The sequence below is a fragment of the Suricata suricatta genome, chromosome 5 (genome assembly GCF_006229205.1).
Source record: "Suricata suricatta isolate VVHF042 chromosome 5, meerkat_22Aug2017_6uvM2_HiC, whole genome shotgun sequence".
NCBI lineage: Eukaryota > Metazoa > Chordata > Mammalia > Carnivora > Herpestidae > Suricata > Suricata suricatta.
In genome coordinates this window covers 152,754,984-152,767,768 of record NC_043704.1, presented here as the reverse complement: position 1 = coordinate 152,767,768, position 12,785 = coordinate 152,754,984, and the positions used below count along the sequence as shown (strand labels likewise).

Below are 12,785 nucleotides of genomic sequence, written 5' to 3'. Positions count from 1 at the left end.
TCCCCTCGGGAAGCTTCCTGCCAGCCCTGGTCCTAAAGATGCGGCTGTTCCTGGCCCAGCAGGACTGGGAGCAGGCGGTGGAAATGGGGCACAGGTGAGGTGCGGGTTGTGGGTGCCACCGCACAAATGTGGGGCCCTCCTCTCTCCAGGGCCACCGGGCCTCAGCAGTTGCCTCTGAGAAGGGGGGAAGCGGGGGGAGACCGCTGTGCTCACTGTTAATTGTCCTAAATGGTGAGTGTGACTTACAGTGATCAACACTTGGGGGGGGTCCCTGGTGACAGCAGAGGCTGGGCACATCCGCCGGCGCCAAGGCTGGAGGTCCTGGGGTAACGGGAGGCCAGACACCCAGTCAGACCCCTGGGAGCATGATCATCATCGCGGAAACAGACCCCTGCGAGGGGAGGGGTGTCTCACGGACGGTTTTCTGAGGATGGAATTTTCCAGATAAACTGAAGCTTCTCTCTTTAAATTCTAATGCCTTAACGGTTTTTATTAAGTAATTCTAGATTGTACCCTACTGATTTTCTCCCCGGAGAGAGTTCGCGGACTGATTTTCTTTCCCTGAGCGATCACCCGTCCTCACGATGAGGCGTTACTAAACGCTGGTAACACACCCCAAGTTCAGAACCAAAACCCGTCACAGGCAGGCGTCTTCCCGGTGGAGACGGTGACTCCCCGGATGGTCATCACTGTGTCTCAGAGAGAGGCGGCCGCTGACACATGGACACGGCACGGGCCCGCTCTGCCCACAGGGCGCCGTGTGTGGGCCTTGGCCGCCCGCCCGGCTGACACCGGCCAGGGTGCCTGGCAGGAGCTGGGTCCAGAGCTTGCTTTGGAGGCGTGGCCTCCGGCCAGTGGGGCGCCGGGAGCACCCGGCTGAAGGCCGCAACCTCAGTGCACACGGCCTCCTTCTCTGGGGCCGCGGGGCCGCCACAGGCTGAGCCCCACACCGAGCCCCCCAGAGGCCGTCAGCTGGTGGTGCCCGCAGAACCTGTTCGTCTGTCTAAGTCCTCTCTGCCCGACGTGGGGCTTGAACCCACCACCCTGAGATAAGAGTCTCCTGCTTTTCGGACGGAGCCAGTCAGGCGCCCGGCCCTGTTGTTTTTTTGAAATCCCTGTGCGCCCTCTAGGTGTGTTTCTCTTTCCATCCCTAAGATTATTTATTTTTCCCTTTCCTCTTATTTTTGTTCATCAACATTAGAATAACTTATTTCTTTTATTAGTCTTTTTAAAAAATGTTTTTAGTGTTTATTTTTGAGAGAGACAATGGGAGGAGGGGAGACAGGGAGAGAGGGAGACACAGAGAAAGAGAGACACAGAGAAAGAGGGAGACACAGGATCCGAAACAGGCTCCAGGCTCTGAGCTGTCAGCACAGAGCCCGACGTGGGGCTGGAACCCATGAACCGTGAGATCCTGACCTGAGCCGAAGTCAGACGCTTAACGGACCGAGCCACCCGGGTGCCCCCCTTAGGACTCGTTTTAAAGATGCAGCTTAGAGTTTTGTAGATGGTCTCTACCACATCTCTGTTTTCTACTTCATTCACAACCGCTCTTTATGATTTCTTGCAACTTCTCCCTGTGGGACTGTTCCGCTCCTTTCCTAACTTGAGTTGGACGCCCAGCTCATCCGTTCCCCATCTGCTTTTAGAACCTCAGTGTGTAAGTCTGGATGTCCCTCAAGGTACCGTTTTTCGCAGTATCTACACATTTGGATGCATATATTTCCAGTATCATTTTGGCTCTAAGAATTTCCTAGTACCATTCAATTCTTCTTTAGTCCCTAAGTTATTTACAAGTGTTTTGGGGGGGGGGAGTGGGGGAGCGCCTGGGGGCTCAGTCAGTTGAGCATCTGACTCCTGATCTCAGCTCAGGTCATGATCTCAATGTCCTGAGCATTGAGCTTGGGGATTCTCTCTGTCTCTGTCTCTGTCCCTCTGTCTCTCTCTCCCTCCCTCTCCCTCTGCCCTTTCCCTGCTGGTTCTGTCTCTCTTTAAAATAAATTTTTTTTTAATATTTACAGGGTTTTTTGATATCCAAATTTTTTTGTTCACAGTACCTTCAGAATCACCACAAATGGTTAGAACTGTTTGAATGTTAACTGTACCTAATTAATCATGTTAGAATTTTCTGTGTTCATTAGAATAACACCCTATTTTTTATGTTTATTTGTTTTTGAGAAAGAGGCAGAGTGTGAGTGGGGGAGGGGCAGAGAGAGAGGGAGACACAGAATCTGAAGCAGGCTCCAGGCGCTGAGCTGGCAGCACAGAGCCCGACGTGGGACTTGAACCCACGAACCAGGAGATCATGACCTGAGCCGAAGCCGGATGCTCAACCATCTGAGCCACCCCGGCGCCCCTAGAGTGACCCTCTATGAAGCGGAAGGCATCTCTGACCAAGCTGAAAAATGCATGAGGTTTCCTATAAAGACCCAGACTATTGAAAACCCCGCAGTATGCATGACCGGAAGCTGCATCCTCACGATGATACACGTGATGGCAAGCAAGGCTCCTTCCATCCTACAGCCACTGCTGTCCCCCACGCTCCTCTCCGCCACCCCAGGGCCACGGAACCGAGATCACGCCTGTGTGCGTTTCAGAACGAACAGGCCTCTGTCAGACACCCAGACACCTGACTTCAGTAACGTGCAGGGCTGTCCCGTCTCCCAGGTGTAAGTCCGGGGGCTGCCAGGGCAGCACCCCCACTCTGCAGGGCCGCGCGCCCCTCTGTCTTGCCACTCTAGCTAGGACGTGGCTCACAGGGTCCCCCTTTCCGCCTTCACGGGAAGGAGGAGAGAGAAGAGATGGACGGCACAGCCGGGCGTCACATGGGGCACCACATTCACGTCCTGCTGACCAGAGCTGTCACAGGGCCGCAGCTCAGCCTCGGGGAGCGGCGAGGGGACGTCCTCTTCATTCTGGTGGCCTTGTGCCCGGCCAAGTGGGGAGTTCTAGTATTTGTTTATTTGTTTATCTTAAGGAAGCTCCATGCTTGGTGAGGAGTCCAGCACAGGGCTTGAACTTACAGCCCTGAGCTCATGACCTGAGCTGACGGGCGCCTGGATGGCTCAGTTGTTAAGCATCTGACTCTTGATCTCAGCTCAGATCTTGATCTCAGGGTCGTGAGTTCAAGTCTTGGACTCCCTCCATGCTGGGCATGGAGCCTATTTAAAAAATAAATACATTCATACCGACATACATACACACCTGAGCTGAGATCAAGAGTCAGATGCTTACCCTTCTGAGCCGCGCAGGTGCCGCCTGGCGTTCTGTCACTAAAAGGAGAAAGAATGGCTGTTTCGAGACCATCAGAAGTGGCTGCCACGCCCCCTGGCCTTGCCGGGAAGACTTGGTCCATGCGGCTCCTCATCCTATTTCAGAATCCTAGAAAAAGACGGGAGCAGCATCGATGCCTGCCAGGTCCTCGCCGTGCATGAACTCGCAAGAGGAGGCGTGGCCACAGTGAGTTCTTTTTTTTTTTTTTAATTTTTTTTAACATTTACTTATTTTTGAGAGAGAGAGATACAGAGTGTGAGCCAGGGAGGGTCAGAGAAAGAGGGAGACCCAGAATCCAAAGCAGGCTCCAGGCTCTGAGCTGTCAGCACAGAGCCCGACGCGGGGCTGGGACCCACAAACCCATGACCTGAGCTGAAGTTGGCCGCTTAACCGACTGAGCCACCCAAGTGCCCCAGTAAGTTCTTTCCCACACCCAGAAGCCAGGCCTTGAGACGCGCACAGCTGGGAGGAGGCTCTTGGCACCCCCCCCCGCCCCCGCGAAGCCGTGGGGGCCTCGCTCGCAAACTGCAGACAATTCCCCCCACTTCATGAGGTGGTTTTAAAGACTAAATAGGATCACAAATAGGAGAGCTGCCAGATTTCCCGAAATGCCTTTTTTCTTTTAATTTCAAGTCAGTAAGTTTTCATTACGGGTGTTTACACGAGGTCCCTTCCACTGCCAGTCCCCGTACTCCTCCCAGGTCCAAACCGTGACCTTCCCAACAGCCCAGGGCTCCTTCTGTCCACACCTCGGATCTGCACTCCACCGTGGACACCCTTCAGGAGCTCCCTCCTGTGATCTTTGGGATCCGATTTTTTTACGTTAGGGCCGCCTGCTTCTCAGCCCCCAACAGCCTCTGAATGTGGATGGCCTCCGGTCGTATCCGCCCGAACGCGCGCACCCTCGGGGTGCTCCAACACCGGAGACCTCAAACTTGTGACTGCCGGCTCTTCCGGCGAGTTTTGGCAGAGAGAAGTCTTGTCTAACGCAGACTTCTGTGAATAAAGGAAACCACACATGCGCTCTGTTAGGCATTTCCAACGATGTAGGTCTGCAGGAAAGGCCCCGTCAGGACAGACCTCAACTGAAATGCCATCTTGTTAAAGAGGAGCCGAACTGCTCAGGCATCGGCCTGGCCCCACACTTGCTTCTGAGCCCTGTCGTGTTCCACAGAAACCCTAAACAGCCCGCAAACATCTCCATTAGCGTTTTGAATAAATAACGTAAACGTGTGGCAAATCGAGAGTCTCTAAGAGGTCATGGCGAGAAGAGGAAGCTTCCGGTTCCTTCTGCCCGGCTCTGGGGTTTTGGGTTTTGTGGGCTGGGTGAGGCGGAGGGTACTGTCCGTATTTAGGAAGAACTCTCCCAAGAGACCCCAGCATCTCGGGGTCGGAACGAGAATGGTGGGTCTGTCCTCAGCGTCGCACAACCCAGGCGCCCTGGGCAGCCCTCCTGGGCAGGCCTGAGGGTTGGTCCTAGGGGCAGAGTTGCCTCAATGCCCCCCCTCCCCCCCACCTCAGTCCCTGGGGTTTACCCCTCTCCCCAGCCCAGGCTGCTCGGTGCTAGCCTTGCTTCGCCCCTACTGAGCAGAGGAGACCCGCCCTATCCAGGCTTTCTCTCTGGTCCTTCTGGCGGCCAGGAACTAAGAAGTCCCCACTCCTCAGCGGGGAATGGACAGAGGGGGCAGCTGGAAAGAACCAAGGCTTTGGAGTCAGTCCCCCGGTTCGCTGGGTGACCTTGGCAAATCACCTGACCTTTCTGCTCCTCTGTGTGCGGGACCGGACAGGCCAGATCGCTGTGCTGACTTACACGGGGCACCAGTGCGGTGACTCGTGTCACCGTGGAGCAGAGGCGCAGGGCCAGGGACCTGCCGTGACCCCCTGCTCTTGGGGCCAGCCCCGCTGGCGTGCTGCCGGCCCGGTGGGCTGCTGGGTGGGCGCCGCGACACCTGGCTTCTGGCTCTGGCTGGTGGGTCCAAGAGGCCAACTTCTCTCCTCAAATCCGTGAACGGAGGGCCAGTGCCAGCTCTTGGGTGAATGAGCTCCTGAAAGTTCCACCACGGGGCTGTAAAATACCGGTGCCTGGGCCCACCCCAGCCCAGCTGAATCCAGGTCCCTGGGGCTGGCTTCCGAGCACGCGTGTTTTCGCATCTCCCGGGGAGGCTCAGGCACAGCACGGCTGTGGCCCTCCGCCCCTCTCCCATCTTCTGTATCGCCCCTGACATTGTCTGTTTTGTCCCCACAGGCTGCTGATCATGTTAGAAATCTGATTAAGGCACTGGAGACAAGAGAGCCCCAAAATCCAAGCCTCCATCTTAAAAAAATCCTTGTGGTCAGCAGGCTGGTAAGAGGGTCTTTCCAAGGTTCTGAAATTGTGCTTCCTGCTGGGTGTTCCTAAGGGGAGCCCCCGGGGACCCTGCCCTCCCCTCTTGGGCTCAAACTTGGCCTCTCAGGCCGGTGACCCATCCCTAGCGGCCCCTACCCGAGTCTGAGCCGTAACTGTATTGCACACGCTCTGTTTCCTTGGCCCGGAGGCTGCTCAGGGACTCTAGAAAGATCGGAGCCCCTGGGGCTGGTAGTGCCTTGAGAGCAGGAGGCTCCTCGCTTGGGGGTGGGGGAGCAGTGTCGGGGCTGTCACAGGGCACAGCCACGCCCGCCTCTAGTGAAAGTGTGAAAGTGACCTGGGAAGTCCAGCCTGCCCGCACCCACCCTGCCGTCAGGCAGTGCAGACACACCAGGGCCACAGTCTGTCTCTGTCGCACCCTGCCGCCCCAAAGCACATGTACTAGAAGGAATTGCTGCAAAACGGGGCTCGCGGTGGGGCCCCAGGAGCCAGAGCCATGGGGTCGGGACACTGTCCCTCCTTCAGAGGCACGCCTGTGTCCGCTGCCCTCTGCTGGCTCTCCACCGAGGCAGGGACTGGGGCTGCCCTCGGGGCCACTTCCCGTCAACAGGGCACAGAGACCTCTCACCCAGCTTCGGTTTTTGAAAACCTTGGTGACTCAGCCAGGAGGTGGGTCCTTCGGAGGGCCCCGTGCCTGGAGGCAAGCGCCACAGACGCAGCCCGTGCGAGGCCCTGTGGAAGCCGGACACGTGCACAGACCCAGCTAGGTGGGTCACGGGCACCTCGAGGCTCTCCTAAGCGCCCCGCAACAGGCCTGCCAAAGGGACCCCCGCTTCCGACGCGGCCTTGCGGCGACAGGCTGGACCGACGGGTCTCCGTGTTCCCATCGCCCGTTCCTTGCAGTGTGGGAGGCACCAGGCGGTCCTGCGGCCCGTGTGCGGCTTCATCGAGCGCACGTTCATGGCCACAGCCTCCCCCGCCCACGTGGCCACGGAGCTGGGCTACCTCTTCGTCCTGCAGGACCAAGTGAAGGAGGCGTCCCTGTGGTACTCGGAGGCCATGAAGTTGGACGAGAGCAGCGTGGCGGCCTTGACAGGTCTCTGCAGTGTGGGCCCAGTGGGGGCAGGACGGCGGGGGGCAGGGCAGCCTTCCGGTCTGGGACGGCGGCGCTGGCAGGCGCCCCCCGAGGGCGTGTGAGTTTGGAGGACGCTGCGTGATGGGTGCGTTTCCAGCAAAGGTAAAGCCAGATCCAGGAAAGACTTCCCCTCCCCCATGAACGCCAGCGTTTGCAGAGGCGATAATGTCAGTGAGTAGGGGAAGAGCAGGCTCCTACGACAAAGATTATAGAGACCGAAAAAGTTACTGGAAATTACAGATACGACTGCAAAGTGCATTAATTCCATAGATGAGCCAAATAGTGGGACGGGTATCAGGGAAAACCAAGGTGTTAACTAGGAAGACAGTCAGGAATAAATACACCGAAATGACCAGGAAATCTCCCTAAACGAGGAACAGTAGGCGTAGAGGATCTGTCCTCCCAAACTCCAAGCGCAGTCGGAATGATGGGAACGTCCACTCCAGGCCACGCCCGAGTGAACGGGGACAGACGGGCAGGAACCCGGACCTTCAATCCAGCACGGCGCTGGGGGTCGTCACCTCGAGGCTGGACATCCATCCAGTAGGAGAAGCATACAGGACGTTCCTGGTCATGCCATACTCAGAAATGAACTTCAGGGGTACCTGGCTGGCTCGTGGGTAAAGCATGTGACTATTAATCTTGAGGTTGTGAGTTCAAGCCCCACATCGGGTAAAAATCACTTAAAAAAATTTTTTTAATTTAAAAGCTCGAGATGAATTAAAAATTTAAACATAAAAGTTCAGTTGGACTTGGGTTCCCCCGGGGGAAACTCAGAAGCCCTAGAGGCAAACATTTTACCGATTTGACTGTGTAAAAATTTTAAACTAATAGATGGCAAGACAGTGAAAAAGTTTGCCAATGGCAAACTAGTGGAAAATGTTTGCTATAAAGGGGTAATAATCTTAATATTTATAAAGAGAAAACAAATCACCTAAAAGAAAATCAGGCTAAAGGAGAGTCAGAGTAGAAAGGAAAGGGGCATGAAACCAATGGGGACACGTTCCTTTTCCCCATTAAGAAGCAGGAACTAAACGGAGTTGTTACTCACCTTTCACGCTGGCTGAGAGTTGAGCGTGTCCTCGGGGCTGCAGGGAAGGCTGCCCTCAGATTCCCGGCAGCGATACTGATGCCAACATCTCTGTGGCCGTCAGCGTCTCAGACCTACATGCCCTTTGCCCAGTCAGCCCTACTGCAGGAATTAGAACGCGGAAATATGTTTGTCGAGGTGCCGTACCGTTTAAGCATCAAAAGCAAACTAGATGTGAAATGAGGTGTCCGTCACTGGGGCACTAGTTACATAAATGTCCCGGCCACAGGGCAGTATTATGTCTTCGTTAGGGAGAATGGGGTGGGTTGTGCATGAACCGATGTGTGTAACATGCACGTGTACACGTTCCTCACGAGCTAATGCTTAGGAAGATGTCCTTGAAGGAGTTCAACCCCAGATCGCAGACGGCGGTTCCCGGGGGAGACAGGCAGGGCCCCGGCCAGAGCAGGAGGACGCTGGGAGAGGCCGCCGGCACAGAGCCCCTTCCTTCCGCCGTCCCAGCCGCGCCTCTTGGCCCGCCAGCTGCAGTCCCAGCTGGCTCTTCAACGCTTGTTCCACCCCTGTTCCCAGGGATCATCTGGTGCCAGATCTTGGAAGGCCACCTGGAGGAGGCTGAGCAGCAGCTGGAGTTCCTGAAGGAGGTGCAGCAGTCCCTCGGGAAGTCTGAGGTCAGAGCCGCCTGGGGGCGTGGCCACTCCAGGCCTATGTCTGGGCCGTGCCCCCCACCCAGCCTCCAGCAGCCCGGGGCCTGGACTCCGGCTTTGCGCCCCTGCAGCCCGGCTGGCATCGGTGCCGAGACCCTGCGTGCTCGTCTCCCCAGGTGCTGGTCTTCCTGCAGGGCCTTCTGGCGTCCAGGAGGCACAGGGGGGAGCAGGAGGCCGCCCCGCTGCTGAAGGAGGCTGCGGAGCTGCACTTCTCCGGCGTGCAGGGCCTCCCCCTGGGCACCGAGTACCTGGAGAAGCTGGACCCCCTCTTCCTGGTCTGCATTGCCAGGGAGCTCTTGCTCTTCTGCCCCAAGCAGGTTAGAGGAAGCCCCATCCGCACGGCAGGGGTCCGGGGCGCAGGTCTGCACAGACACCCCATCTGCAGGGCGGGGCCCGGGGCGCAGGTCTGCACAGAGACCCCCATCCGCACAGCAGGGGTCCGGGGCGCAGGTCCGCACAGACACCCCATCTGCAGGGCGAGGTTGGGGCATAGGTCTGCACAGAGACCCCCCGCCTGCATGGCGGGGTCTGGGGCGCAGGTCCGCACAGAGGCAGGGACCCCATCTGGCCCAGACAGCAGGTTGCTCAGAGCCCCCGAGGTGGGGAACCCACTGCTTTTGAAACATGCATGTGCAGCATATGAATCACCTGCGAGTTGTTCCAACGCAGACTCTGACTGGGGGGACGCGGGAGGGGGAGGCTGGCAGGGGACCCGCATCTTGAACAGGCTCCCAGGTGGTCCACAGACCCCACTCGCAGGGCCGGAGCCCCGCCCCATGCCTCCGCCTCCATCCCAGACAATAACCAGCTCCCGTTCACACAAAGTCTTCTCCGAAGTCTCCCCTTGTTTCTCTGCTTTCCTCGCTGCCTGTTCTCTCGGCCTCCGGGGCCAGGGCCTTCTCCTGCCGGCTTACACCCCCAGAGCTGGGGAAAGACTCATGCCACAAATACCTGTCACGAGCACCCCCATGTGCCGGACACCCTGTCAGGTCCTGGGGACACGGCCGTGAGCAAAACAAGGTCCCCGTCCTCTGCAGCTTACACCGTAGCACTAGGTGCCACGGAGCAGAGAAGAGACAGGTGCAGTGAGGGAAGACTCCTTCACCGGGAGCGTGTGGCCTGAGCGCCTCGGGGGTCCCTCTGGAACGGGGCACACCGTGCAGCCCGGCCCCGTGTTCCTGCAGCCCCGGGCACCAGGCCAGATCGTGTCTCCGCTTCTTAAACAAGTTGCTGTGATCCTGAGCCCCGTGGTCAAAGTGGCGCCGGCTCTGATTGAGCCGCTGTACCTGATGGCTCAGGTCAAGTACCTCTCAGGTGAGCCCGTCCGGGCAGACTCGGCTGGGTTCGCAGCCCTGCTGCCTGGGTGTTTTACACAAACACAGGCACCCTCCCCAGGGGGCCTCGGCCTGGCCTCCCCTCCCCAGAACCCACCAGCAGGGCTCTGTCCCACCCGCCCTGCTCCTGGCCCCCTAACGGGGCTGAACTTGAGATCCGCACAGGGGCTGCCCCGGTCCTGGGATCCAAGCGTCCTTGGAAAAGGCAGAAAGGCCTCAGTGCGGTTTGCCTTCTAGCGAGGGCGACAGACGACCCCAGAACACAGAAGCGGGCTGCGTTGTTAGGAGCCAGTGATTCCACGGAGGAAACCAAGGCCGGGGACGGGATGGGACGGGGCAAGCCTGCAGATTTTAGAAGGTGGTCAGGAGGGCATCATGGGGCGGTGGCTGAGCCATATCCTTCCAGCTTCGTCCATCTAAGGCCCAGGTCCTGGAGAGGGAGGGACGGGGGAGAAGCCGCCGAGGCCTGAGTTCTCTCCACCTGCGGCCTTGCACCCGGCCTGTCTGGAAGACAAGCCTGTCTCTGGTGTGCTGGGGGCTCTCGGAGGGTCCCTAATGCCATGGCATGTGTGTGGCCTCGTGTGGGTCACACTGTGCAGAGACACCCCCCACCCTGTCTTCATCCATGGGCCTCCCCGTTTTCATCTGGGTTTCCAGGTTTACCCACAGGCATCCAGGGCCCCTGGGTGCAGGGCAAGGGCAGGAGCCCTCCCAGCAGCAAGTGTAGGGCCAGAGCGAGGTTTCCAGCAGCTTTGGTTGCCATAGTGACACCTGCGCATTTCTGCAGGACACAGGGAAGGAGCAGGGGGTGGGACCCTGAGCAGGAGCTGAGAGCCCTGGACGGAGCAGGGCGCTCTCCCCGAAGCTGTCTGCACCCCACCCCTGGGCTGACACTACTGCGGCCGGGCTGCAGGGGGAGCCCTCGCCCCTGAGTGCCGACTCAGCAGAGCAGCCATCAGCTCCTGGGTCTAAATGCTGACTTTGTCCCTGGTGAGCGGAGTGCCTTACGTAACTGGGCTCCGGTCCTACATCTAAAAGGCACAGGCCATTCTGCCAGTCTCGCAGGGCTGGGCACGTGGTAACCAACCCTGACCTTCCGAAAGCGCTTGCACGTGTTGGGCACAGAGCAAGTGCTCCGCAGTTCGGGACTCCTCTAGCTGCTGACACTGTCAGGTGTCCTGGTCGGAGCATCCCCAGAGCTCTGGGCCAGGGCAGTGACGTGACTTAGCCATGTCCCTGAGGGTCACAGCATGTCTGGGCCTCCTGGCTTTCGTCTGGGTGGTTCCGATTTCAAGAAGAGACTGAGTGAAACAACAGAACTGGGTAAAACGGCCGACTTGGGTATTTCCAGGAAACGGGACATATAAAACTCATTCTGCCCTTACATTCTGGGTCCTGGGAGTCCCCAGGACCCCCTGGACGTGGAGCTCTGCTGGTCGTTTCCAGGAGAGCTGGAGACTGCCCAGAGCACCCTGCAGCGCTGCCTGGAGCTGGACCCCTCGTGCGTGGACGTCCACCTCCTCACATCGCACGTCTACCTGGCGCAGGGCAACTTCGCTATGTGCTCCCACAGCCTGGAGCTGGGCGTCAGCCACAACTTCCAGGTGGGGTCCCCTGGGCCCCGGCGCCCACCCTGCACCCCAAAGCCCAGCTGGCCGCAGCCCCTGCCTGCCCTGGGAGAGGCCCCCCCAGCCCCCTGCATCCCTCGGGCCCTTCTGCGGGCCCAGGGCCAGGGCCGCACCGTGGGTTCCGCGGCCTTCTCCGGTCCGGGTGCGGGGAGCAGTGGCAGCAGTCCGGAGCCCCACGCCCTCTGTGCTCCTGCAGGTCCGAGACCACCCCCTCTACCACTTCATCAAGGCCAGGGTCCTCAGCAAGTGCGGGGACTACCCAGGAGCCATAAAGACGCTGAGAATGATCATGAAATTACCAGCTCGCAAGGCGGAAGAGGGCAGGAAGGCCCGCGGGCCCTCCACGCAGCCCGGCGAGCGGCTGTCCATCTTACTGGAGCTGGTGGATGCGCTCCGCAAGAACGGGCAACTGGTAAGACGGGCCACGCTCTCGTCCTCTGGGACTGGGGCACGCGGGAGGTCGGGTGAGCCCGGGAGCTGGCTCCTCGGTTCTGGCTGATGTTTATTTGCTCGACTATTTGAGCCTTGACCACGTGGGCGTATAGCTTCCCCTGCCCGAAGGCCTCGGTGGCCCCGGTGCCCTCTGTAACATCCAAGCCGGCGGAGTCCCGCCTGACCCGCCCCTGTCCGCCCGCCTCACTGTCCCCATGAGGACCTCACAGAGGCGGAGACGCAGGCCCCTCAGGGCAGCCACAGGTGGCAGTGCACAGTCGGGGGAGAGGCCACCATCATCACACCACGGCCTTGGCCTCTGTGAACTGTGTCCCCTCGCAGTTTTCTGGTAGATGATTTGCCCAAGCGTATGAGGCAGCCCTGGGGCCTGGGCAGGTCTGGCTTGGCAAAGGCAGGGAGCACCCGCACCCTGGTGCGAAGGAGCAGCGGGAGCACGGGTGGGGGCGGGGCAGGCCTCCGGTCCTCACCGCTCTGCTCACCGCAGCAGGTTTGTCAGCAGAGCCCCAGGGCCGTCCCTGTGGCCCACCGGCACTGGGCCTCTGGTCCCTGCGAAGGTCCTGCTGTAGAGGAGGGACAGCCGGGAGGCCCTTTCTCCTTAAAGTTAACAACGGCCTTTTGGGGGTGCCGGGGGGCTCAGCCGGTCAGGCCTCTGACTTCGGCTCAGGTCATGATCTTACCGTTCATGAGTTCGAGCCCTGTGTGGGGCTCAGAACCTGGAGCCTGCTTCCGATTCTGTGCCTCTCTCTTTCTGCCTCCTCCCCTGCTCACTCTCTGCCCCTCCTCTGCGCTTGCTCGCTCGCTCTCTCTCTCTCTCTCTCTCAAAAATAAACATTAAAAAAATAAAAACTGCCTTGTGGGCAGAG

General features: G+C 59.0%; 1 protein-coding gene across 1 annotated transcript in view; it reads left to right on the top strand.

Moving 5' to 3' along the window:
• Positions 1-12,785, top strand: part of TTC21A (tetratricopeptide repeat domain 21A) — a 35,345-nt gene that overhangs the window by 10,139 nt on the left and 12,421 nt on the right. Inside the window, exons 7-15 of the mRNA XM_029938788.1 lie at positions 4-94; positions 3,378-3,459; positions 5,519-5,617; positions 6,521-6,713; positions 8,374-8,471; positions 8,624-8,824; positions 9,692-9,821; positions 11,288-11,445; positions 11,666-11,881. Of these exons, the coding sequence (XP_029794648.1) occupies positions 4-94; positions 3,378-3,459; positions 5,519-5,617; positions 6,521-6,713; positions 8,374-8,471; positions 8,624-8,824; positions 9,692-9,821; positions 11,288-11,445; positions 11,666-11,881 (1,268 nt within the window). The remainder of the gene's footprint in view (positions 1-3; positions 95-3,377; positions 3,460-5,518; positions 5,618-6,520; positions 6,714-8,373; positions 8,472-8,623; positions 8,825-9,691; positions 9,822-11,287; positions 11,446-11,665; positions 11,882-12,785) is intronic.